This window comes from Cebus imitator, unplaced genomic scaffold, assembly GCF_001604975.1.
Source record: "Cebus imitator isolate Cc_AM_T3 unplaced genomic scaffold, Cebus_imitator-1.0 Scaffold216, whole genome shotgun sequence".
Lineage (NCBI taxonomy): Eukaryota > Metazoa > Chordata > Mammalia > Primates > Cebidae > Cebus > Cebus imitator.
Genome location: NW_016107531.1, coordinates 1,502,425 through 1,526,476, shown reverse-complemented (window position 1 = coordinate 1,526,476; position 24,052 = coordinate 1,502,425). Strand labels below are relative to the sequence as shown.

General features: G+C 45.6%; 2 protein-coding genes and 1 long non-coding RNA gene across 12 annotated transcripts in view; all 3 read left to right on the top strand.

Annotated features, from left to right (window-relative positions):
• The window catches only part of RALGPS1 (Ral GEF with PH domain and SH3 binding motif 1), a 379,879-nt gene extending 371,918 nt beyond the window's left edge, over positions 1-7,961 (top strand). For all 9 annotated transcript variants that reach the window (XM_037745920.1, XM_037745926.1, XM_037745923.1 and 6 more), the window contains 2 exons: positions 3,480-3,882; positions 3,932-7,961. In XM_037745920.1, the coding sequence (XP_037601848.1) occupies positions 3,480-3,509 (30 nt within the window). In that variant the 3' untranslated portion in view covers positions 3,510-3,882; positions 3,932-7,961. The remainder of the gene's footprint in view (positions 1-3,479; positions 3,883-3,931) is intronic.
• A 1,293-nt stretch (positions 7,962-9,254) lies between these two features.
• The window catches only part of GARNL3 (GTPase activating Rap/RanGAP domain like 3), a 179,976-nt gene continuing 165,178 nt past the window's right edge, over positions 9,255-24,052 (top strand). The window contains exon 1 of one of the 2 annotated variants that reach the window (XM_037745914.1): positions 9,255-9,462. Coding sequence is in view for 1 of the 2 variants with exons in the window: in XM_017549106.2 (XP_017404595.1) it covers positions 10,063-10,154 (92 nt within the window). In the remaining variant the exon portion in view is untranslated. Of the gene's footprint in view, positions 9,463-9,995; positions 10,155-24,052 lie in introns of those variants that run through there. The other variant, XM_017549106.2, reaches the window with a different exon arrangement.
• Positions 14,851-22,838, top strand: LOC108318218. The gene is made up of 2 exons (XR_001831062.2): positions 14,851-14,889; positions 22,367-22,838. It is a non-coding gene; the product is annotated as an uncharacterized LOC108318218 (long non-coding RNA).

Genomic DNA, 24,052 nt, shown 5'->3' with positions numbered 1-24,052 from the left:
TCTTCTGCTTGGTTGATTCGGCTATTGAAACTTGTGTATGCTTCACGAAGTTCTCGTGTTGTTTTTCAGCTCCATCAATTCATTTATATTCTTTTCTAAGCTGTTTATTCTCATTAGCATTTCGTCAAACCTTTTTTCAAGGTTCTTAGTTTCTTTGCATTGGGTTAGAACATGTTGTTTTAGCTCAGGAAAGTTTGTTATTACCCACTTTCTGAAGCCTGTTTCTATCAATTCATCAGACTCATTCTCTATCCAGCCTTGTTCCCTTGCTGGTGAGGAGCTGTGATCCCTTGTAGGAGGAGAGGCATTCTGGTTTTGGGTGTTTTCATCCTTTTTGCGCTGGTTTCTTCCCATCTTTGTGGATTTATCTACCTGTGGTGTTTGTAGTTGGTGACTTTTGGATGGGGTCTCTGAGTGGACGTCCTTTTTGTTGATAATATGAAGTTATTTCTTTCTGTTTTTTTAGTTTTCCTTCTAACAGTCAGACCCCTTTGCTGCAGGACTGCTGGAGGTCCACTCCAGACCCTGCTTGCCTGGCGATCACCTGCAGTGGCTGCCGAACAATAACAGTTGCTGCCAGTTTCTTCTTCTGTTATCTTTGTCCCAGAAGGATACCTGCCAGATGTCAGCCTGAGCTCTGAGGTGTCTCTGTATATACAGGCATTGGGGAGCTGCTTAAGGAGACAGTCTATCCCTTATAGGAGCTCAGGTGCTGAGCTATGAGCTCCATTGTTCCATTCAGAGCTGCTGGGCAAGGTATGTTTAAGTCTGCTGCAGTGGAACTCATAACCACCTTTTTTTCCCCAGGTGCTCTGTCCTGGGAAGGTGGGGCTTTATTTGTAAGTTCCTGATGTGCTGCTGCCTTTTTTCGGAGATGCCCTGCCCAGAGAGGAGGTAGTCTAGTCACAGTCTGGCAGCAGAGGCATTGCTGAGCTGCTGTGCACTCTGCCCAGCTGCTGTGTGAACTTCCTTGCGGTTTTGCTTATAGAGGTATAGTTAGAACTGCCCTCGGTAATGGCTGTCTGCCTCAGTAATGGCCAACTGTCTCTGTAAAGGCGGACTCTCTCTGTAATGACGGACTGCCTCGGTAATGGCAGATTGCCTTGGCAATGGTGGACTGCCTTGGTAATGGTAGACTGCCTTGGTAATGGTGGACTGCTTCAGTAATGGCTGACTGCCTCGGTAGTTGTGGTCTGCCCCAGTAATGGTGGACGCCATTCCCCCAGCAGAGCTGGACCGTCCCAGGTCCAGCTGTGCTTCCTGTGAAACTCTCAATCCAGAGCATTTCAGATTGCTGGTCTTTGTGGGGGTGAGACCCACCGAGCCAGATCACCTGGCTCCCTGTTTCAGACCCCTTTTATTCAGTTGAATGGGCAACTCTGTCTCTCAGGCATTCCAGGCGCCACTTGAAACGGCTGCCCAGATTTGTGTGAGTTTGTGTGTGGAGACCCACTGTACCAGCTGAAACAGCCATGCTAGAAACTCGTGACACTTTTCTTTCTGGGACTCTCCTGGTCTGTGGGCAGTAAAACCTTGTTTTGAAATGCGGTGATCACTCACCGTCTGCATTCTTGCTGGGAACTGCACTCCAGAGCTGTTCCTATTCAGCCATCTTGGATCGTCTTTCAAGGCTACAACTTTTAAGGACTTTTGTCAGATTTTCAGACCTGGAGGAGGGGAGTTTTTTTCCTACCTTTTCCCCTTTTCATTTCTAATTTACTTTCAACCAAATATCCCCATTCTGTGTTATATATAATAATAAAAAGTTGACAACAACTGAAATAGTCAACAGCAGAGGATGATTTAAGTCAATCACAGTGCATCCGTGTGATGGAATGCCAGGAGGATGTAAGAAAGGTGTGACAGAAATGCATCTGTTCTCCTGGAAAAATCACAGTGACTAGACTGATTTTCTGTTTTGTGGAACTGCATGTCTTAAAATTGTTTTATTAACATTAAATACACTTAAACTTTATAACATATATATAGCTATAAACAACAGCAGTTAAACAACATCCTCTTGCCACCATGCACCGCCACCAGGACCTTGGAATTCTGTCCCTCACCACGGCCTCTTCCTAATTTGGTTTCTCTCCCTCCCACCTGTGCCCCAGAACCACTCTTCTGATTTGTTTGCTGATTATTCTTTTAGAATTGCAGGTCACATACTTGATTTCTTCATGTATTGTCTGGGGTGCATTTTTAAACTTTCTTAAATAGAACCACAACCATGCATTTTCTTGTGTGTCTTGCTTTTCTCCTATAACATGTTTCTAGGATTCATCAGTGTCACCACATGTAGCAATCATTCATGTATTTCTACTGATTTTGTTTTTATTAGTTCTTCTGTTGGGCATCCCAGGAAAGATTTTCTGCTTTTTTGCTATACTGAGCAGTGCTGCTTATGACCATTCTTTATTTTATTTATTTATTTATTTATTTTTGAGATGGAGTTTCACTCTTGTTACCCAGGCTGGAGTGCAATGGTGCGATCTCGGCTCACCGCAACCTCCGCCTCCTGGGTTCAGGCAATTCTCCTGCCTCAACCTCCTCAGTAGCTGGGATTACAGGCATGCGCCACCATGCCCAGCTAATTTTTTTTTGTATTTTTAGTAGAGACGGGGTTTCACCATGTTGACCAGGATGGTCTCGATCTCTTGACCTCGTGATCCACCCGCCTCGGCCTCCCAAAATGCTGGGATTACAGGCTTGAGCCACCGCGCCCAGCCTATGTCCATTCTTATAACTGTCTCCCGGTACATGGAGAGGCATTGTTTTCCTAATTCATCATTTGACCAAATTGACACCAAGATGGATTTTTTTTGATGAAATTATTTCTAATCAAATCCTCCCACAGCAGTGCTGAGGGAGGAGGTCTGGGGGCTGAGGGCCTGTTGGAAGCTTTTGGAGGCGGCAGAAACACTTGGACCTTGGGGCTAGCGGTCCTGCCAGTAAAGGGGGCTAGGATCTTGTCCTGGGTGCAGAGCTATGGGAAGGTCTTGGGGTTTCTGATATCCTTGAACTTACTCTTTCTCCCATGCTTCCCTCTACCAACTCCTGCCGTCCACTCTCAGCACACACCCCGGGCCTTCAGGATTTGTCTTCCTGCCCCAAGTGCAGTTTGATTTTCATTGGAGGAGCTGGGTTGAGAGCATGGGCTCTGGGGTCTTAGCCCTGCTGCTTACTCGCTGCTGGTACTGAACCTCCCTAAGCCTCAGTTTCCTCATCTTTGTAATGAGGATGATTTCAGTCCCTGCCCCATGGGGTTGAAGTGAGGACTCAAGGACACAATGCATGTGGCATATTCAGAGCAGTGCCTGGCATGCAGGTGCCACTTCACATGGGGTGGCTATTGTTATTGTTATATCCTCTCCCTACCCTGCTCAGACTCATGGGGAAAGGCCTGTCCCTTCCCCTAGGGACTACCCCTTGTCCTCTGAGGTCGGAACTTTAACAAGAAGCTGAGCTTTCTCTTCTAGGTACCTGCAAATCTTATGTCATTTGAGTAAGTCTCTGCAGGATGTGGCGTGACTTCAGAGGCTTCTGGGAACCCAGGCTGGGCCTGGTGGTGAAGAGCAGTCCTGGGCACAGGCTGTGAGCCAGAGTGCTGGGAAACTCACAGCTGGACTCAGGGGACACGGCCTGTGGCCTCACCATCCCAGAGGGCTCCACCAGTGCAGAATCCACCTGTCAGTCCCCAGCGACTCTCATGACACTCATTCTGCAGCACCGCCTCTCGGGGTGGTGGTTAGACCCCAAACTGTACACCCCACTCTCCCTCTCTGGGCCCACCACCTGCTTCTGCGACTAGAGAGCACTCGGCCCATGTTGGGTTCTCAGTGCTCTCTACTGCACAAAGTGGACAGTGCTCTCTACTACAGAGTGGACAGTGCTCTCTACTGCACAAAGTGGACAGTGCTCTCTACTACAGAGTGGACAGTGCTCTCTACTGCACAGAGTGGACAGCGAGAGGGGCCCGAGAGAAGGAACAGCTGTGGAACAGGCTTTTTACACCCCAAGTGCACGGGGTTGCTCGCCCACAGGGCTGCCTCAGATTTTGTACAACCCCAAAGCGTCCTGTGCGTGTGTGTGCTATACGTGTGTGTGTGAGCGAGTGTGAACTCTTCAAGAAACATGCATTTTGGCACAAGACTTGTGACATCACACACTTCATTCGCTTTGAGGCCCTGCTTTAACCTTAAGTTATAGCCCTGTCCACTGAGGAAGGTCAGAGTGAGAACCTAGATTCCTCCTGTGTTAAGGGTCCCTTGCATTCTTTTACTGTAAACAAACAATGCCTTAAATTGTGTCTTGTTTTCTGTTCCTATGGGTGCTATTCATCTGGAAGGCCTGCTCCCTGGGGCCCCGGGTCCCTTCCAGGCCTCTTTGCTGTCAGCCCTTCTGAGACAGGACCTGGCTTCAGGACCGTGGACTGGGCTGCTGGCCTGCTTGCGTCTTTCCCCATTCCTAGCAGGGCCTGAGGCCCTCCTTTTCTCACTCCTCCCACCATGCCAGAATGGGAAGTTGTGATGTTGCAGCTCTGAGACCGATATGCTCATAGGGATCAGCTGTGCAGAAGCCACGAGGTGTGAACCTCTCCCCGCAGGGCAAGGCCTGTGCCCCCATCATCTCACCCCTTTGCTTCCACTGCCAGGGCGGGGCCCACCAAGATTCCTGATCACGTCGGGAAGCTGATTGGCCTGAGGCCTTAAGCTTCCCCAGTCTTGGCCCCAAATGCAGTCACCAGCAAGTTTTCCACTTTCCAAGTCCAAGGGCACAATTGTTGATGACTGTGGGACAAGAGAGCAAACCCCAGGGAGTGAACAGTCCAACCTCTGCATTCAGTTAGGAGCTCTTCACATGAACCATGTCCTTATCTGTCACCTTTTGTCACATTTTAAAGTGACTTTTATTTTGCACAAATACATTATTCAAAAAAATTACTCTTTAGCACAATATTTTCTCTTCCCCCTTCCCCTTTAGTTTGGATAGCCTAACTCTGAGAAGTTAACCCTTAAACAATTTTCTGAAAGAGACTGAATTTCTGGGTCCTTGTGACTGTCATGGTTTCAGAGCTCACACTAATCAGGCATCAAGCTACCCTCAAGAGTTTCTGAGCTGGATGCTTCAAAACAACATCTACACCAGTAAACTGTAATAGGTCAATTTCAAAATGACGAAAAGACCCACCACTGTATTTTGGCCAAATAATGACAACTTCTCTAAAAATCTGAATGACTTGGTGAGGAAAGTAGTTGTCATCTGGGTCTCATTCTGTAGTTGAGACTTACTGTGCTTACGAATAAATCTTCCTTTTGAGCAAAGACTACTTTCCTGCTAAGACAAACTCCAGGTGATAAAGCTGATGCCATCAACCTTGACACTGGGTGCTTTGCACTCCCACATGGATGGTGCACCTAATTCTTCTGATGACTATTCAAATCAGCATCTAGAGGCTGAATGACAATGCCAGACACTCCAGACACCTTTAACAGAAGCATACAGTGTTAACACTTTAACCTACACTGAATCGGATTCTACCTGTTAACTTTTAAAAAGTCATACGTTTGGATGAAAGTGCAAGACGTGGAACATCAACTACTTATTTTCCTTGGGGTTTTCCACCCTGCAAACTGTCCTGGTTTTTCACATATGAAGTATAGATGCCAATCCAAAACCTCAGAATTTCAGGCACCACAAAAGCAGGTAATTTTCTGTCCCTTATAAATTTGTCTTTTCTTTCACAAATATCTCTTAGCCTAATTTGAAATAGCACACTCACAATTCAAAATGGTTTAGTCTTCTCACTAAGTGATTCTGCTGCCACATCCTCTCCCAAGAGCATTGTTAGCTTGGACTCTTGAAGAATCTCTTTAGGCTTTGTTGGCAAAAAGCCTCATAGAAGCCGTAAGAGCCTTGAACACACTGGAAGAGTTCTGGAGATAAAGCTGGAAGATACTCAACTCTCTAAGCAGGGGCCCAGGCCAAGCATGGGCTTTAAGTACTGATTGTCTTCCCAGTGTTGGTTTGTCCTCAAGCTGCAGGAACCCTGAGAGCCTGAGACAGAGGGGGGCCAGGCACTGATCACAAAGCGTGAAAGTCCATGGGTAGATTCTTCCCCTGGAAGGAAGCATTTCTAGTGTTGGCTCCTTGACTGTCCAGACTGCACAAATGTTTATGAAGCCATTGAAGGGATTATTTCTTGCATATGCTGTATTTTTTTAAGCAAATGGATCATGACATCCCAAAATGAAAGTTATAGAAAGCTGTCTACACATGTGGCGCTGGTAGCCAGTAACATTGTTGTCCCAAGAACAACTCACCTCTGTCCCTAGGACTAATTTTTGTCCCTCTAAGTTGAACATGTTTTGTCATTCAAGGATCAGTCAAGTGCATTCTGGCAACTGAAATACTTGATGGAGGATTAGTATGGTAGAGAGCAGTAGAAATCTTGTTCTAACTGTGCCCAGTGAGAGACTTTGGCCCCCTCCCTCCCTGCAAGGCTGTGGAACCTGAGAAAGTAGATACTTGAAGAGATTCTGTTTAGGAAGGAGCTCACTCTCTTTTGCCAATTGAATTCATAGAGCATTTTTTTTTCTTATCAAGACGGCCAGTATCCTCTTATGCCCACCTCCCAAGCCCCAAGAGGTGTGCCTTTTAGGATGCCATTTTACAGGTGGAAAAGCTCTGTTAAACAGGAAGTCACTTACAAGCAACATCTGCTGTGTTCCTCAGGTGGGGCCCAGAGCCCTTCCCCCACACTGCTGATTTCCTTAACCACTGGGGAGTCTTGCCAAAAACACAGCCATCTAGTTTGTGACCCCATAAATGACTTAAATCAGCTTTACATCATTTTGACATGTCAAGTGGCTTCATGTTTAAAAAAAAAATTCCTAGTCCTTTAGAAATAACTGATTCTCTGCACAAAACCACCCATTCATTCACATCACTAGCGAGTGCCACCTGTGCTAAGAACAAGTCAGATCTGATCCCTGCCCTCATGGACCTGACCACTCAACAAATAGTCCTCACCACACATATCTCCTTAGGCAAGACTTTGCTTCTCTCGTAGCCCTGAGTATAAATCCTGTGCATAGACTCCTCCAGAAAGGCATCAAAAGACTCAACAGAATGAATAGCCTTTTGATCTGCGAGTTCAGTTGTAATGAGGATGAAGTCACTATCCTAGAGGCTGATTGGCCCAGAAGAGCCAGGCACAGAGCTGCAGTTGGGCATGCCAAGGATTCCAAAGGTGAAATGAGAGTAGGATCAGAATGTCACAGTATTTGCTCCATAGGTTTTTGTTTTTAATTTCAATGTCAAATACAACTACAGTATGAGCAAGAACTGCATTTTCTTGGGTGCTGAGAACTTGTACCATGGACTTGAGACATGGGCAGCCTCAAAACCCTGCTTGCAGCAGCAACACAGGAGATCATCTGTCCATTCTATAACCATTGATCTCTTTATCCATTTCTGAACGACTGTGACTATTCAGTAATGAAGTAATAGTACTTAATTTATTAGTATGGTATAATCTTTAATAAATTTCGTGCCAAAATGCATGGTTTTCCACTTAGCATTCAAAATGTTGCATAGAGAGTAGTTTTCAATTTCTTATGTACTCTTCAAAGTAAGTTGAAAATCAGTTTCTACATTTTAATTCGTTTCTTGTTAAATCTGTTGCACTCTCCTGGGCTGTCTTTTTTTCCAGCAGACCCCTGCATGCTGTTGTGTAAGGACTTTCTCTAATTCTTGTGAATTGTCTCACCTGCAGTAACCACTGAACATCGGCCCTCTGTGGGATTCTTTAGATTTTTGGTGAAGTATTTTGTTACCTCAGTCTTGTATCAAGTTGCTGTATTTTTCAGCTTGTTACATTGATAATTATTTCACTAATTAAATACTTTAATGTACAAACATCTTTGTTTACTTTGAGATTAAATGTGTTTTCCAATGAATATTGCTCAGTTTATTAAAATCACACACATTCACTTAGCAAACAGTTGCTGTTTCAGATAGAGGAGAAATAGGATGCCCAAAACTTAGCTAGGAGAGAACTAGAACATAAAAACCATGCAGGAGCAGTGTCCTTAGGAAGCGGTAAGCACTCCAGGGAGAGAGGCAGGAGACCTGGGGATGCTTTAGAGGGCAGTGGGTGTTTGGAAATTAAGTTCAGGGACTGCAGAACACATGAAGGGTGGGGGCAACAGGGAGACAGAAATGAGAAGGAGCAGGATGAAGCTGGGGAAAAGGAGGCAACCTGATCTCACAGAGTAAAGGTTCTCTGGGAATAGTGGGATTTAAGTCTGAAAAGATATGTTGGGAGGACTTCATGATGTTAGGCAAAAACCCAGAACTCCACTATACCTCATTGGAGAAAAAGGAGGGCTGTCTTAAAGGGGTTATCTCATGGAAACCTGAGGGGTGGACCAGAGGCATCTCCACAGGGCCTGGAAGGAGAAAAGGAAGGCGAAAAGGAAGGCCTCCTCTACGTCTTTCTCTCAGTGCTATCTGAGCAGCCTCTTCATTCTCTCACAACGGAGTTCAGGCTTTACCAAGAAGGAACCTGGAAGTCATTGAGGAAATGTGCACCAGGGGGTGATGTGATTCAAGCTGATCATAGGATGCACTGGCCCTGACTGCCTCAGTTTCCCAGCAAGTGCCTTCCAAAGTTTCAGTGGCCAGTCCTCCAAGCACAGGTTCCCCCCACAAGCGCATTCCTCAGGCTCTGCTCCATCATCCCAGTTCCAGGCCCGCGTGGCCACACCTCCCTAGCTGCCACAAAGCCCCGCTTGCTGTGGTAGCCCTAGCTCACCTCCTCCTCCTGATTTAGGCGGCACGGTGGCCCCAGCTTTACCCAGATAGGGTTGCTCTCCTCAGTTACAGTGCAGTGTTCAAGGGCCCTGAGAAAAATGCATTTGACTTAGAGAAGTGAGGATGGGGTTGGGGGTTGTCACAGTTGGAAACTAACAGTCAAGACTCGAACCCACAACTGGTATCCTGCAAAGCTCCAGCCCCTTACAGGCGCCACAATCGACCACCAGGCGACAGCAGCACCTCCCCTTGATGGATGGCAGGATCCAGGAACGCCACTTTAGCCACGGGTGCGGGAATCCTACCAGGCGCGGAGTCTGAGGGCGGGGCGGGGGCGCGGGAGGAGGGGAAGAGGGGCGGCAGCTGGGCGGGGCCACCAGGTGTGGGTGGGGCCTCTCGCGGGCGGGGCGGGGCGGGGATGTGGCGGGCTCTTTCGGAGAACTGAAGAGGTGGAGTTGGGTTTGGGCGCGGACTGGGGGCTTCGGAGGGAAAAGGCGGGGTTCCAGGGGGCGGGGCCAGGCCTGTGGGCGGGACATGGGATAGGAGGGCCCGGGGGGCGGAGCTACAACAGAAAGGGCCAGGAGGTGCTGAGGTGAGGAGGGGCCGAGCTGCAAGGGGCTGCGCTCGAGGAAGCAGAGGTTTGCGGTGAGGGCCAGAGCCCTGCGCGAGCTCAGTAGTGCAGGAGTAGGTGAGCGGGGCCTGGGTCTGTGCTGAGGGGCAAGCAGCAGGAGGGTCGGGGTCGTGGACGGGACACAGTCGAGGACAGGGTGGGTGTTTTGGGCCTGTGGGCCCCGCAGAGGGGCGGAAAACCGGTGGCAAGAACCCGGAGGGACTGGCGCAGGAGGGGCGTTAACGGAGCGCGGGGCGGGGCGTGGGCGGGGCCTGCTCCGGGCTGAGGGCGCGGGGCTAGCAGAGCTGGAGTTGGGAGCGGGGCCGGGACGGGACCGGGGCGGGTCCTGTAACAGGCTGAGCGGGCGCGGGGAGGGGCCGGGACCAGGGTGAGCGGGCGCGGGGCGGTGTTTGGGCCGGGCGGAGGGTCCTGGCAGGCTGGGGTTCGGGGCGGGGCCTGGACTAGGATGAGAGGCGCGAGGCTGGCTGGGCCACGGTTCAGGGCGGGGCAGGGGCGGGGCCTGGACCCGGCGAGGGGCATGGGGCGGGGCGTGGGTTGCGGCGCGCGAGCCGAGCGGCCGGCCGAGGCCCGAGCCCACCCGAGTGCGCCCGAGCCCGCGGCCCCCGCCCCAGGCGATGGAGCCAGAACCCGGCGGGGCGGCGGCTGAGCTCCTGCGGCAGAAGAGGGCGGCGCTGCGGCGCAGGGGGTGCTCCTTCGAGAGCCCAAGGTACTGCGGCCGGGGAGGGCTGCGGCCGGGCGGGGCGCCGGCCACGTGGGGGGATGGAGACGTGAAGGGACAGCGGTGCGAGGCGAGGCGTGGGAAGGGTCGGCGGAGGCTCTGAGGAGACCGGACGCGGAGTTCGGGCCGAGCGGCAGTGGGCTGTGGGAGGGGCCGGGCGGTCGGGTGGGACCGGTGTCAGGCGTCCAGAAGCGTCGGTCCTGTGGCAGGCCCCGCGTGCCCGCGGCTTCGGCGGGGCACGGGCTGAGAAGAACGTGCCCTGCCCGCCTCTGGTAAATGCTCAAGGGCAAGGTCGAGATCGGTCCACTGGAGGCTTCCTTCCTGGGCCCCGACTGCCCCGGCAGCTGCACACCTGCGGCCTCCGCGCTCCGGCCCGGCTTGGCCCCCACTCCCCTCTCCCTCGCGATGCCGCCCTCTGCCAGGGGCCGCCGGTGCCCCTCGGCTGGTCTTTCCCCGGGGCCTCTCCCGGGACGACCACCGCCTGGCTCCGAGCCTGGCCCCACAGACAGGCCCCACACTCCCCGCTGCGGCGAGTGCCCTCCCTCGGCTTCCCTGGCATTCCTTGAACTTGGAGCTGATTCTCCTGCTTCGAAGTCGCTCAAGTCGGCCCTACCATTTTCTCAGGTCTTGGAGGTTTCTCCAGCAGCTTCTCAGCCACACTTCTATCTCTGTTCTGACACCTCTGAAATCCACACCCCAGCCGGCCGCGGCAGGGGTTTCCCTAAAGTGGTGACTGTGCCCTTCGCGGGCAGCACCCCTTGAAGAGCTCCCCATCGCCCGCAGCTGTGGTAGGGACCAGAGCGGGGGACTGGGAGAGAGAGAAGGATGGGGACTCCGGCTCCAAACTGAGGCCAAAAAGAGGGGTCCATTGCTAGGATAAGAAGCAAACTAACCAGGATCCTTAAGATGAGGTGCGGGGTCCTTGACTTGGGCTTTTCCCTCCATCCTCAGTTCTTGACATTCCCTGCCTCACCCTTGGCACTCCAGCAGTACTGGTGAGCCTGGCATATAAGCATCGTGGGGACAGGAACCAGAGCTCTCCTGGTCACTGCTGGCTCACAGTGACCTGTCCTGGTCACTGTCCTGGTCACAGTGCCCAGAGCTGGCTCAGGCCTGGCCCATGGGACATCAACTGTGTTTTGAATGAATCAGTGTCTAACCCGCTAGTTTTAACTCCCTTGCCCTGTCCTGTTTCTCATCTGTTCCCTTTTTCATATCACATTCTTTTCTCTACTTAGAATATTCTTTCTTTTCCTCTGTATGCGCCCACCCCTCCTTCTTCGGAAGTCTTCCTTGAACCCTAGATTGAGCTCTTTGCTGTATCAATAATCTGTGCACCTGTCTTCGAGTCCACATAACACTGTGTGTAGTTACCCAGGTAGTATGTCTCCCCCAATAGACTGGGAGAACCAGCCAGATATGATATCTGTTCTCGTGGTGCTTACACGCTTATTGTTAGAGCATGAAGGATGTGAGAAATTGAACCAAGACAAGATGGAACCTGGATCCCTCAGGCCTGAAGTGGAATGCATGGAGCAGCGCTGTTCCATGGAATTTTGTGAAATGATGGAAACCCTCTGTAATCCATGCTATCTGTTATGGTAGCTACTAGCCATCTATGACCATGGAGCACTTGTAAGGTGGCTAGTTGAACTAAGGAACTGAATTTTACATTTTATGTAGCTTTAATTAATTTAAATAACCGCCTAGGACTAAAGTCTGTTACATTGGGCAGTGCCAGTTTAGAAAACGTTTCTCTTTCTTTGAATTCTCACATTTATTACCCTCTCCTTTGTCTTCATAACCTTGCACCTGAAAGACTAGTGCCTTCCTGGCTTCCAGAGTTTTCCTGTTCTCTTCTTGGTTCTCCATGACATTATCTTATCAGCTGTTGGATAACAATGATTACCATTTTTTCTTACTGTAAAACTAATGTGGGCCAGGTGCGGTGGCTCGTGCCTGTAATCTCAGCACTTTGGGAGGCTGACCTACCTGGATCATTTGAGGTCTGGAGTTCGAGACCAGCTGGACCAAAGTGGTGAGATTCCATCTCTACTAAAAATATAAAAATTAGCCAGATATGGTAGGCACCTGTAATCCCAACTCCTAGGAGGCTGAGGTAGGAGAATCACTTGAACCCAGGAGGCAGAGGTTGTAGTGAGCTGAGATTGTGCCACTGCACTCCAGCATGGGCAACAGAGTGAGATTGTCTCAAAAAAAAAAAATCTGTGGCCTGGCACAGTGCCTCACACCTGTAATCTCAGTACATTGGGAGGCTGAGGCAAGAGGATCACTTGAGGTCTCAGGAGTTCGAGACTAGCCTGGGCTACGTAGCAAAACCCATCCCTACAAAAAATTAAAGAAATTATCCAAGTATGGTGGCACATGTGTGTAGTCTCAGCTACTCTGGAGGCTGAGTCAGGAGGATCACTCGAGCCCAGGAGTTTGAGGTTACAGTGAGCAGTGATTGTACCACTGCACATCAGTCTGGGCAACAGAGCAAGACCCTATCTCAATAAAATAAAATAAAATAAAACAATTTGTGTTTTTGAGAAGAAATCTGAAAAATCAAGAAAAATATAAAGAGGATAATTAAATTTTTATTTACCCATAATACCACTAGGTATCAGCTAGCCTTTTTTCTTAACTGTGTATGTGTATATTTATATTAATGTTTAATTTGCTTTTCCACCTAATGTAGTGTAAGGATTTCCATAACTCTTAAATATTTCTGAAATCTATTTTAAATTGCTGCCTGGTATACTGTCATATGGATATATTGCCATGTCTTTATTGGACGCATGTAGTTTACTCACAGTTTTTCATTCTTACTAAAGGTGCATTTGTGGGTTTTTTTTTTTTTTTTTNTGATCTATGGCTATTTTCTTTTCTTTTAAGCCTATGCAATTAATTGGAAAAACATACTGTTTTTTTTAATCCAGCATTTATATATATATATGTATATATATATATATATTTAAATTGTACTTTAGGTTCTGGGGTATATGTGCAGATCATGCAGGATTATTGCATAGGTACATACATGGCAATGTGGCTTGCTGCCGCCATCCCCTGTCATCTATATCTGGCATTTCTCCCCATGTTATCCCTCCCTAACCTCCCCACCCCTGCTGTTCCTCCCCTAGCCCACCCCCAACAGACACCAGTGAGTGATGCTCCCCTCCCTGTGTCCATGTGTTCTTATTGTTTAACACCCACCTATGAGTGAGAACATGCGGTGTTTGATTTTCTTTTCTTATGTCAGTTTGCTGAGAATGATGGTTTCCAGATTCATCCATGTCCCTACAAAGGACACAAACTCAAGATGCATTTTTTTAGGTATGAAGAGGTTCTCTTTTATAAAGAGTTCATCCTGAATTTGTAGAAGTGATGGGAGTTATTGGATCAAAGAAAATGAACATTTTAAAGCCTTTCAAAGCATAAAGCTAAATTCCTCACCAGAGAGTTGTACCAATTTATAGTCCTCCAATAGCATATGAGTATGCCTGTTTTTTCCCATCCTTAACACTAGGCATTATCATTCGCAAATATTTGCCAAAGTGGTAGCTTGTTTTAATTTGAATTTCTTTGTTTCATAGTGAGGTGAAACTTTTTATCATATCCATAATTTATACTTATTTTTGTGAAATATAGATTCATACACTTTGTTTTCCTTTGGAATGCTTATGCTTTCCTTATTGAATTGAAACACTTTTTATTTATTAAGGAAATTAATTGTTTGGGTCAAATATGTAGCAAATATTTTTTCCAGTTCATTATTTGCCTCTTTATTTTCTTTATGGTGGTTTTTGATAAAGCTTTTTAAAATTGTGGTGGTTGTTTTAAAATTATGTAGTTAGATCTTCTTCCTGTTTATACTTTTTTGTTTTGTGTGTGTGGTGTTCTTTTTTGTTTGTTTGTTTGTTTTTTTGAGTTGGAGTCTTGCTCTGTCACTCAGGCTGGAATGCAGTGGCTCAGTCTCTGCTCACTGCAGCCTCCACCTCCTGGGTTCAAGCAGTTCTTCTGCATCAGCCTCGAGTAGCTGGGACTACAGGCGTGTGCTACTACGCCTGGCTGATTTTTGTATTTTTTAGTAGAAACAGGGTTTCACCATGATGACCAGGCTGGTGTTGAACTCCTGGCCTCAAGTGATCTGCCTGCCTCAGCCTCCCAAAGTACTGGGATTACAGGCATGAGACATCATGCTCGGCACTGTTTGTGCTTAAGTACAAGTGAATTCCTTAACTTAAAACAGATAAATATTCATCTATACCTTCTCCCCTTATTTTTGTTGCTTAAAAAAACTGCCTCCCTAATCCATTAATCCAGATTACCTCACAACCCTGACTGTGTGTCAGAATCACCTGTGGACCATCTTAGCCATACAGGTGCATGTGGGTGCTCCTGCTCCATGCCTGTTGATTGATTCAGAAAGTCTAGGGTGGCACTGGGCCTGTGGATGTTAAGAAAGCTCTGCAGGTGCTTCAGAAGAGGCAACGCATCTGCCTCAATTATGGGACTGTTGCCAGATTAGTCTCCTTTATCCAGAGTCCTTAACTTCTCATTTCCTGTTATATCAATTTTTATTCATTTATTTTTGAGACAGGGTCTCACTCTATTTCCCAGGGTGGAGTGTAGTGGCAGTTATAGCTCAGTGCAGCCTTGAGTTCCTGGACTCAAGCAGTTCTTCAACCCCCCGCCTCCCGAGTAGCTGAGACTACAGGTGAGTGCCACCATGCCTAGCTAATTTTTAAAATTTTGTATAGAGACTTGGTCTCACTTTGTTTCCCAGGCTGATCTCAAACTCCTGGCCTCAAGCTATTCTCCTGCCTCAGCTTCCCAAAGTGCTGGGCTACAGGTCTGAGCTATCACATCCAGCAGTTTAAATGCCTCATGTTTAGGGCCTTTCTGAATCGGTTTAGCCATATTTACCTAAGCATCTTGTTGGCATCAGGGAAGAAAGGACTTATTTTCACTTTAGCAACTCTACTGGCTAAATATCTCTGAAAACTAGCCTGCGGACTGAGCAAACTGATGTAGAGGTGAAGGGAATAGCCCAAGCATTAGGCCTCCAGGGAGGGACAGTGAGATACTAGCTGGGAAACCTAGAGGCAGTAGAATAAGACACTTAGGCTTTTAAACCACTTGCCCTAGATGTGTTTACTATCATTTTGTAGGAAGCACATCAGATAGTGTTCAAGAACAAGGGCTTTGGAGTGAGACAGACTTGGGTTTAAGTTTCTGTCTTTTCACTCACTACATGTGAACTTAGACAAGTTGCATAATCCCTCTGAGCCTTGGTTAACTCCTTTATAAAATGACCTGCCTCCAAGTATTCCTGTCAGCTTTTGGTGAACTAATTTATGCAAAGTGCTAAAAACAGTGCCTGGCACAAAGCTTTAGTAAATGATAACTGCTCTGGACAAAAATGACAAACATTCACATAAAAGTTCTCAACCCTTTCCTCCCCTTGCCTGATTGAAACTTTAGCTTTGCCCATTCAGTTTTTCCTCCTCCCCTGCCCTCAGAACAAGGTTCTGCTTTGCTTTGTTGCATTTTTGAGCTGCAGATTTAGGAAGAGAAGGAGTGAGGAGAAGGACAATAGGGACCTAGGGCAGTGGTTAGGATTCACTGAGCAAAATTTTTAGGGTTGTTGAGAGGTGAGACATACAGGAAAACCTACTTTGTGTGAGGGAGGCTAATACAGGCAAATGATATTTTAAGACATTTATCTGTTATCTTTTGTCCCTTTGTGGTGATCAAGAAATTGATGAAAAAAATTAGTGTTATAAATGGGTAGTGGGATCATAAATTTTATTTATTTTCTTCTTTACTCTTTTCCATGCTTTCCAAAGTTTTTACAATGAGCATAATTACTTTTATAAGACGATGAAAATCTTTAGTAAAAGTAGCTTATTTACCAAAAAGAAAAAAAAAAAAAAAGAAATTGATGAACCAGAGTTATTTTAAATTGTTTTCTATTGTTGAGTTGTTCATTTTGGGTGCAGAATTTCATGGAGGCCAAACCACATGTGAGCTACAACATGAACAGGGTTATATAGTAGGATTGAATTTGTGAGGTAAATCCTGAAAATCAGCTAATCTCAACTTTGAATGGAACTTTAGACATCACCTAGGTCAGCTGCTCAGACAGTGCTTCTCAAAGTGTAGTCCCTGGACCAGCAGCATAGCATTCCCTAAGAATTTGTTAGAAATACAAATTCTCAAGCCTCACTCCAAATCTTAGTTGGAATCTGTGGAATGGGGCTCACGAAACTGGGTCAGATTGCTAGTACAGTGGTTCTCAAACAGAACATATAGGAGGAGGGCTTCTTAAAACCCAGTTACTTGGGCCCCACCCCCAGAGATTCTGATTCACAAGGTCATCAGTGGGTTATATGAATCTGTGTTTCTAACAAGCTCCTAAGTAATGCCATATTACTGGCCCAAGGACATAAAATACTTCAAAAACTAACCCTCCAGGTAATACCGGAATCCTTCCTGCAGCAACCTTTGTAGTTGATCATCCATTTTCTGTTTCTTACATCTAAGGTCCAGGAGTCTACCACTTCATAAAGCAAGCCTTTTTAGTATTGAGCAGCTGCATTATCTTTCCCGAAGAGTGAAGTCAAAGCTTGCCTCGTTATTCTTGCCACTCATTACTCATGATTCTCTCATGGCCACTTGCAGTACCAGTACTTATAGGGCTGATTCCAGGTGTCTCCTCAATCCTCAGGTGGCTGTTACCCAGTTGTAATCACCATTTAACACTTCTCTTTCAGCTACTGAAGCAGGTCTAGTAACACATCAACATCCTTTCTGTTTGTCTTTTTTAAAAGACAGAGGTTTACTGTGTTGCCCAGTCTGGAGTACAGTGGCATGATCATAGCTCACTACAGCTGTGAACTCCTGGGCTCGGTGATCCTCCTGCCTTGGCCTCCTGAGTAGCTAGGATTACAGGTATGCACAACTACTCTTGGCTAATTTTTAAATTTTTTTGTAGAGATGAGGTCTTCCTGTGTTGCCCAGGCTGGCCTCAAACTCCTAGGCTCAAGTGGTCCTTCCATCTTGGCTTCTCGAAGCACTGGAACTACAGGCGCAAGGCACCATGCCCAGCCTGCATTGGCACCTTTTCTGATTGGCTGATAACAGTGCCTTACCAGTAGTTAAATTTTTCTTTTAATATTGTCAAAAGCTATGAATGACAAGCAAAGGACAATTATTGGTTCCTGCAATTGTAAAATGCTGGGGTAGACCAAGCATTGGGAAAAGATGGCTCCAGGTGCTTAAATAATCCCATTAGTAGTCTTCATCTTCTGGATTGGCTTTATTCTCAAGGCCTTTCCTCACTGAGGCAAAGAAAGTTAACTACTCCAGACTTACTTTCAATGTATGATCTCAGCAGAAATATAGGGCTGCTTTCTCAATGATTCTAGCACATGACTTGGCACAGTGGCTCATGTCTGTAATCCCAAAATTTTGAGAGGCTAAGGCAGGAGAATAGCTTGAGCTCAGGAGTTTGAGACCACCCTGAGCAACATAGTGAGACCCCCATCTCTAAAAAACAAAACAAAGCATTAGGCATGGTGGCATGCTTGCAGTCCCAGCTACTCAGGGAGGCTGAGGTGTGAGGTGGGCAGATCATTTGAGTCCAGGATGTCAAGGTTGCAGTGAGTCATGATTGTACCACTGGATGCTGGCCTGAGTGACAGAGCAAGACCTTGTCTCAAAAGAAAATAAAAAATAAAAATTAGTTGGGCATGGTGTTGCATGCCTGTAGTCCCAGCTACTCAGGGGGCTGAGATGAGAGGATCACTAGAGTAGGAGCTCGAGGCTACAGTGAGCCAAGATCATGCCACTGCACTCCAGCCTGGGTGACAGAGTGAGACCTTATTTCTTAAAATAACAATAACAATAATAATGCTAGCACATGTCCCTTAGCTGATATTCATTGGCTCTCTTGGGTTCTATGGTCATCCTTGAACCAATTGCTTTGGCTAGAAGGGGGTAAAACGTACTAATTGGCTGGGCCTGGTCACGTGCTGAAATATTCCATTCATAGAGACCAAGAAGTACCAGTTTCTCAAAGGAAAACCACAGTGCTATTACCAGAAGAAGGGAATTGATATTGGGTTGGCAAAAAAAAAGAAAAGTTATGATGCAGACATGATGCTTTTCCAAAAGGTAGATACCCAGATGCCACCTAGGGTCACAGAATTAGGGTTTCTGTATTTTTTTTAGTTTTCGTTGTAAAAGACTGCCTTAGTTAAGTGGTTAAAGTATGCTTGCTAAGTTTAGCCACTGTGGGTGCAGAGCCCTACTGTGGACAGAAGATTTTGAATTACAAATGGAAAACATATTTTCTACTTTCCCAAATATTACTCCGTACATGGTGGTTTTCTTATTAGTAATGCATAGAACCCACGGCTTGTGAGAACAAATTTGATGCCAAGACAAATGCTTTCTTGCTCCTGAATATTGCTTTCCAGGCCAAGGTAAGTTCAGAAAAGAGCAGTTATCCATTATGCATTGGGGTGCCTCCTTTTCTTCTTCCTTATGTTTTTTGGGACTCTTAGAGTTTTGTTGTTGTTGTAGTTTTCCAGACTTTCTTTTTTCCAGATAGTTTTGTAAAGTATTTTAATGTGAGCTTTTTTTCACAGTCTTTATTCCTCTGTGTTATGTTATTACTCTTTCTGTTTGTATCAGGCCCTTAAGTATTTAATCACAAATAAATCTGCTGCTGTCAGTTTTCTTTTGGAAAAACAGCAGTCTTCTTGGGAAAGACTATTAAAAGCTGTTCTGTATTGGGCTGACATAATGGGCTCTTAGGGCCAGCAGAAGAAAATTAATTTTCATATTATGCCTGTTTCCTAAGAGCATAGAAAAAAACAACTTTTATTATTCTCTAAGATTTTAAATTAATGCAAACCAACTTTGTTTATTGGAGAAAAGGAACAGAGAAAAAACAACTTTTATTATTCTCTAAGATTTTAAATTAATGCAAACCAGCTTCCTTTATTGGAGGAAAACAATAGTCAAATTAGTTTTGCTTTAGAAAGTTAATATGAGAAATTATGTTTGGTTGTCTGGTTTCCAGAGTTAAAGATCTGAAGAGAGATGAAGTCTGACAAACAGTGCTGTAGGAAAATTATAAAAGATTTGTCCTTTGCAGTGAGACTCCTGGCTGGTTTTCCTGGGAGGAGAAATTCTAAAGCAGCATGCAGATATACACAGAGGCAGAGTGTAGAGATGTGGGAAAATAGAAACCCCACGTCCAGTTGTGTCTAGAGCTAGGATCTTAGAGGACAGTAAGCAAGTATGAGTTTGCAATGAGGTGTGACTGCCCAAAGAGATTTATGAAGAAGGATATTCACTGTAGTCTTGCTTGTTGTCTTAGTCCATTTGGGCTGCTAAGACAAAATCCTGTAGACTGAGTAATTTATAAACAACAGAAATTTATCGTTCACACTTCTGGAGGCTGGAAAGTCCAAGATTAAAGTGCCAGCATATTTGGTTTCTGGTGAGGGCCTGTTATAACGGCCTTTGTGTCCTCACGTGGTAGAAGGGGTGAATAAGCTCTCTTGGGAATCTAAGGACACAAAAGGACACATTCATGAGAGCTGAGCCCTCATGTCCTGATTGCCGCCCATACGCCCCACCTCTTAATACTATCACATTGAATATTGTGAATATATGAATTTGAACATATGAATTTTGAAGGGAAACAAACATTAGACCATAGCACTTATAAAAGTTTTTTTTTAATCCAGCAGAAGTATGTCAATACAATATGAATCATCTGTTAGAAAGATTGCTGTGAATATATATTTCTGCTTGGAAAGGTATCTAGTATATACATACGTGTTAAGAGAAGCAGCTTCTGACAATAGCCAGGTTACAGAATTGGATATGTAATTTTAAATTATCTAGTGGCCAAATTATTGAGACAGTTTACTTTTTTCCCATACTGTCTTCAAAATCTAGTATGCATTTTACATTTATAGCACATCTCACTTCAGGCTAGCCACATTTTAAGTGCTCAGTAGCCACCTGTGGTTGGTGGCTGCCTTAGGACAGAGCAGATTTGGATCCTCAGGTAGGAAATGTTTGAAAGAATGCATCAAGGTTTTTGTTTTGTTTAGCTTTGTTCTTTAATGTGACTGTGAATCACAGTGAAATAGGGAAATGTAAAAATTTTGTGGAAAAAAGGGATATCAGGAGATGTTAGGAACGAGAATCACTACAGAAACTTTATTAGTCAGGAAAGGTAACCTGTGATTTGGTGGACTTCTATTAACTGTTCATATAAATCCCATGTGAAATATAGACTTCAGACTTGAATGTGAAATCATTGTGTCATGGATACATAATGTGATTGACATTTTTTATTTGGGAGAAATAAGATGAGTGTAGTTGGTTTTTTTTAAAAGAAAAACAAAGAGGGAATGATTTTCTGTATCATATGTTAATAGGTCAAACAAAGTGAAGAACTAAGAATTGACCACTGGGTTTAGCATCATTAGTTCATTGGTGGCCTTTGACAAAACTGTTTCTTTGGAACAGTGAGGGTGAAAATCTCACTGGACTGGCTTCAAGAGATAATGAGAGGAGATGACTGGAAACAATGAATATAGCCAACTCTTTGCACAGGTGGAGGGAATGTTAGTTGAAAATTTGATTTTGTTTGTTTTTGTCTGGGTTTTTTAGCTCTTGTTTTATAAAGATGTTTGTATCTGCTAGAAGTGACCCAATAAAGGGAAAAAAATCAATATGGGAGAGTAGTGTTTTACATGAGAAAGAAAATTCATGGAGGTTATGGCAGCTGCCTTACTACAGTCGAAAGGGTTTCGTATACAAAGAAATTAGGCCCACTCAGTATATGGCCCTTGGCTAGACCTAAAATCACAATGTGTATGAGATATGTTAAAATAGGTTGGACTCAGTACCTGAAAGTACATTCCTGCAGTTAGTTTTGCTCCAAGCTAGGATGGTTTACTATGAGGCGCAGTAAAAATGTTTTTATCAAAAATGTCAAAGCACCTATAAGTTACAGTAGTATTTCTCAACTATTTTATTTTTTCTGCATAGTTTTGAATATAATTTTTGGTAACAAACTTGGAAAGACTCAAAACAGTGTTAAGTAGGTCAGCAACAGTGATAACAGAATGACACTCCAGTGTAACAGTGACCTCAGAAGTATTCTCAATTAGTGTGCTGTTAGAAACAGGGTCTCTAGACCTATTGTCTCTAGACCAGACAGTCTGGAACATAGTGGCGTGATCATATCTCACTATAACTTCAAACTTCTGGGCTCAGGTGACCCTCCCACCTCAGCCTTCTAAGTAACTAGGACCAAAAAAAAAATTTTTTTTTTGAGATGGAGTCTGTCACCCAGGCTGGAGTGCAGTGGTGAGATCTTGGCTCACTGCAACCTCTGCCTCTAGGGTTCAAACGGTTCCCCTGCCTCAGCCTCCCGGGTAGCTGGGATTATAGGCACGAGCTACCACGCCTAGCTAATTTTTTGTATTTTTAATAGAGACAGGGTCCATGTTGGCCAGGCTGGTCTCAAACTCCTGACCTCGTGATCCGCCTACCTTGGCCTCCCAAAATGCTAGGATTACAGGCGTGAGCCACCATGCCCAGCCAGGACTAACTTTTTTTACATACAAGGTCTCACTATGTTGCCCTGGCTGGTTGCAAACTCCTGGTCTCAGTTCTCCCTGCCTAAGCCTCCCAAAGTGCTGGGATTACAGATGTGAGTCCCCGCACGATCCTAGTGTGTTACTCCTATGGTTGCCCCTCAACACTTCTTTGCTGCTTGAGCATACCTCGTACTTTGAGCAGGCTCTCTTTTATTCTAAAAGGTAACATTCCTATGTATTCCTGTATAAAAATATGCAGTCTCTTTTTGTTGCCCACTGGAGGTTATTCCATTGCTTCCACCAGAAGAAATTTGTGCCCTGCTCTACACTCTGCACAGGGTCATTTAAATTGTTAAGCTCATAATCCAATCTGACAGACACTGTAAAAGGCCTATCAGTCAGTAATCTGTTGCAGACAACAGAATCCACTCTATCCATTATAAGCAGAAAGGGATTTTGTACTGATCCACAGAATTAAGTGTGTACAAATTTGTTGGAAGGGCTGGAGAGCCAACTTCAGTCTGAGCTCCCAGGACCACTCTGCTCTGTTGTCTTCAGGAAAGGAAAGCTGCTACATCATGACAAGAAGCTAATCAATCAAGAAGCAAGGAGCTGCTGGCACCTTGACTAACTACAGACCCTTGCTGCTGACCCTGCCGGGATCCCCAGAATCACCACTGCTACTTCAGAAAGCTGGAGAATCAAGAAGCTGCTGAGTCTATAACCATGATACCCTGACACTGTCTGCAAAAGCAAAACGATACTTGTATACCCTCTTTTGCACCACTGACTCAGTTCCAAATCAGAGTCTCTCATGAGTGCATCTGACTCGTGGAATCTAAATCACGTCCAGAACTCTAACTGCAAAGGAGTTGAGGACATTTAAGTTTTAGCTTTCCAACTTTTGCAGAGTGGAAGGGTACTGAAGTAGGTATGGAGCAACTCATTCCACAGTATCTGCCATAGACAGTATCTTTCTCTAATAACAAAAATAAATGAGACATATTGATGGAAAGTTGGTCACATACTAGTCAAAGGTTTCCTGTACATGAGTGTGCTGTTGCATAGCTGACATGCCTATGTGGGAACCACCTTATTGGGTGAAGAGGTAAAAATGGGCAATCCAGCCTCAGTTGGGTGAGGTAGACTTTCCAACCATAAGTGTCAGTGATTGCATCATTTCAGCACAAATGGAAGTAAGGACATAAATATCTGTCTTGCATTTTATGACCAGAGAAAAAAGTGTCTTTAGAAGCACTGCCAGCCACTAAGTATTCCCCAGTGTCAGTTCCATAGATCAAGCCAGGTTGATGTTTTGCAGATGGATTGCCTTTGTTCCTGTGCACTTGTCACAGTCCTCACAAAGCAGCTGCCTGTCAGAGACTGGTAAAGCAGTGGAGCAGGTTTCCCATCCGCCTGACTGAAGCCAACAGTGACCTCATTCAAGAAAGGGCCAGATCACCTGACATGTTCTCCCTATGCCAGATGAATATCTTTCTAATGCTTTTGGCATTCACATAGTCATGTATTCATTCAACAGCTATTTGTGGAGCACTGCTATGTTCTAGGTGCTTGGAACACACCGTGAATAAGAGGTTCCTGCCCCCTCATGGAGCTGACATTCTAGTGGAGGGAGATAGACCATGTCCCAGTAAACAAATGCATAGCTAGGATGACTTTTGACAGTGATGAGGGCTATGGAGTAGGAGGTTATAGCATATGAAGAGCGTGTGTGGGAGGGGGCTAGTTTAGATTTGGTGACAGGGAATCTGGTGTCCACTCCTGATTTGTCCACGGACAGCCGGCTGCTTGCTGTAGCCTCCCACTGCCCCAGCTCTGTGGGGGTTGCTGCTCACTTGATGGCTGCATCAGCTCCAACCTCAAAAGTGGATGCTGGTTTGAAGACCTGCAAAGAATGATTTATGCCTGTGTCAAGGTTGTTTTCAGTGAACAATCAGAACAAGGAATGTGCAAAATCAAGGGTGCAAGTGAGTGGGTGTAGCTTCCTGAAGCTTCCCATATTCCCTGTGGGATATAACTGAAGGTCAAGTGATGAGGGTGGTGAAGTGGCTGCCACGTTGAATGAGTCAAAACTGAGATCTTGTCTTTTTTGCTGTAGTGCTGCATTCAAGGGTCTCCCTACTAGCATTTGAGATGCCTCTTGGGCATGGTTGTGTTCTTTCCATGGTCGGTTTCTTTTTTTTTTTTTTTTTTTTTTTTTTTTTGAGAGAGTCTTGCTCTGTC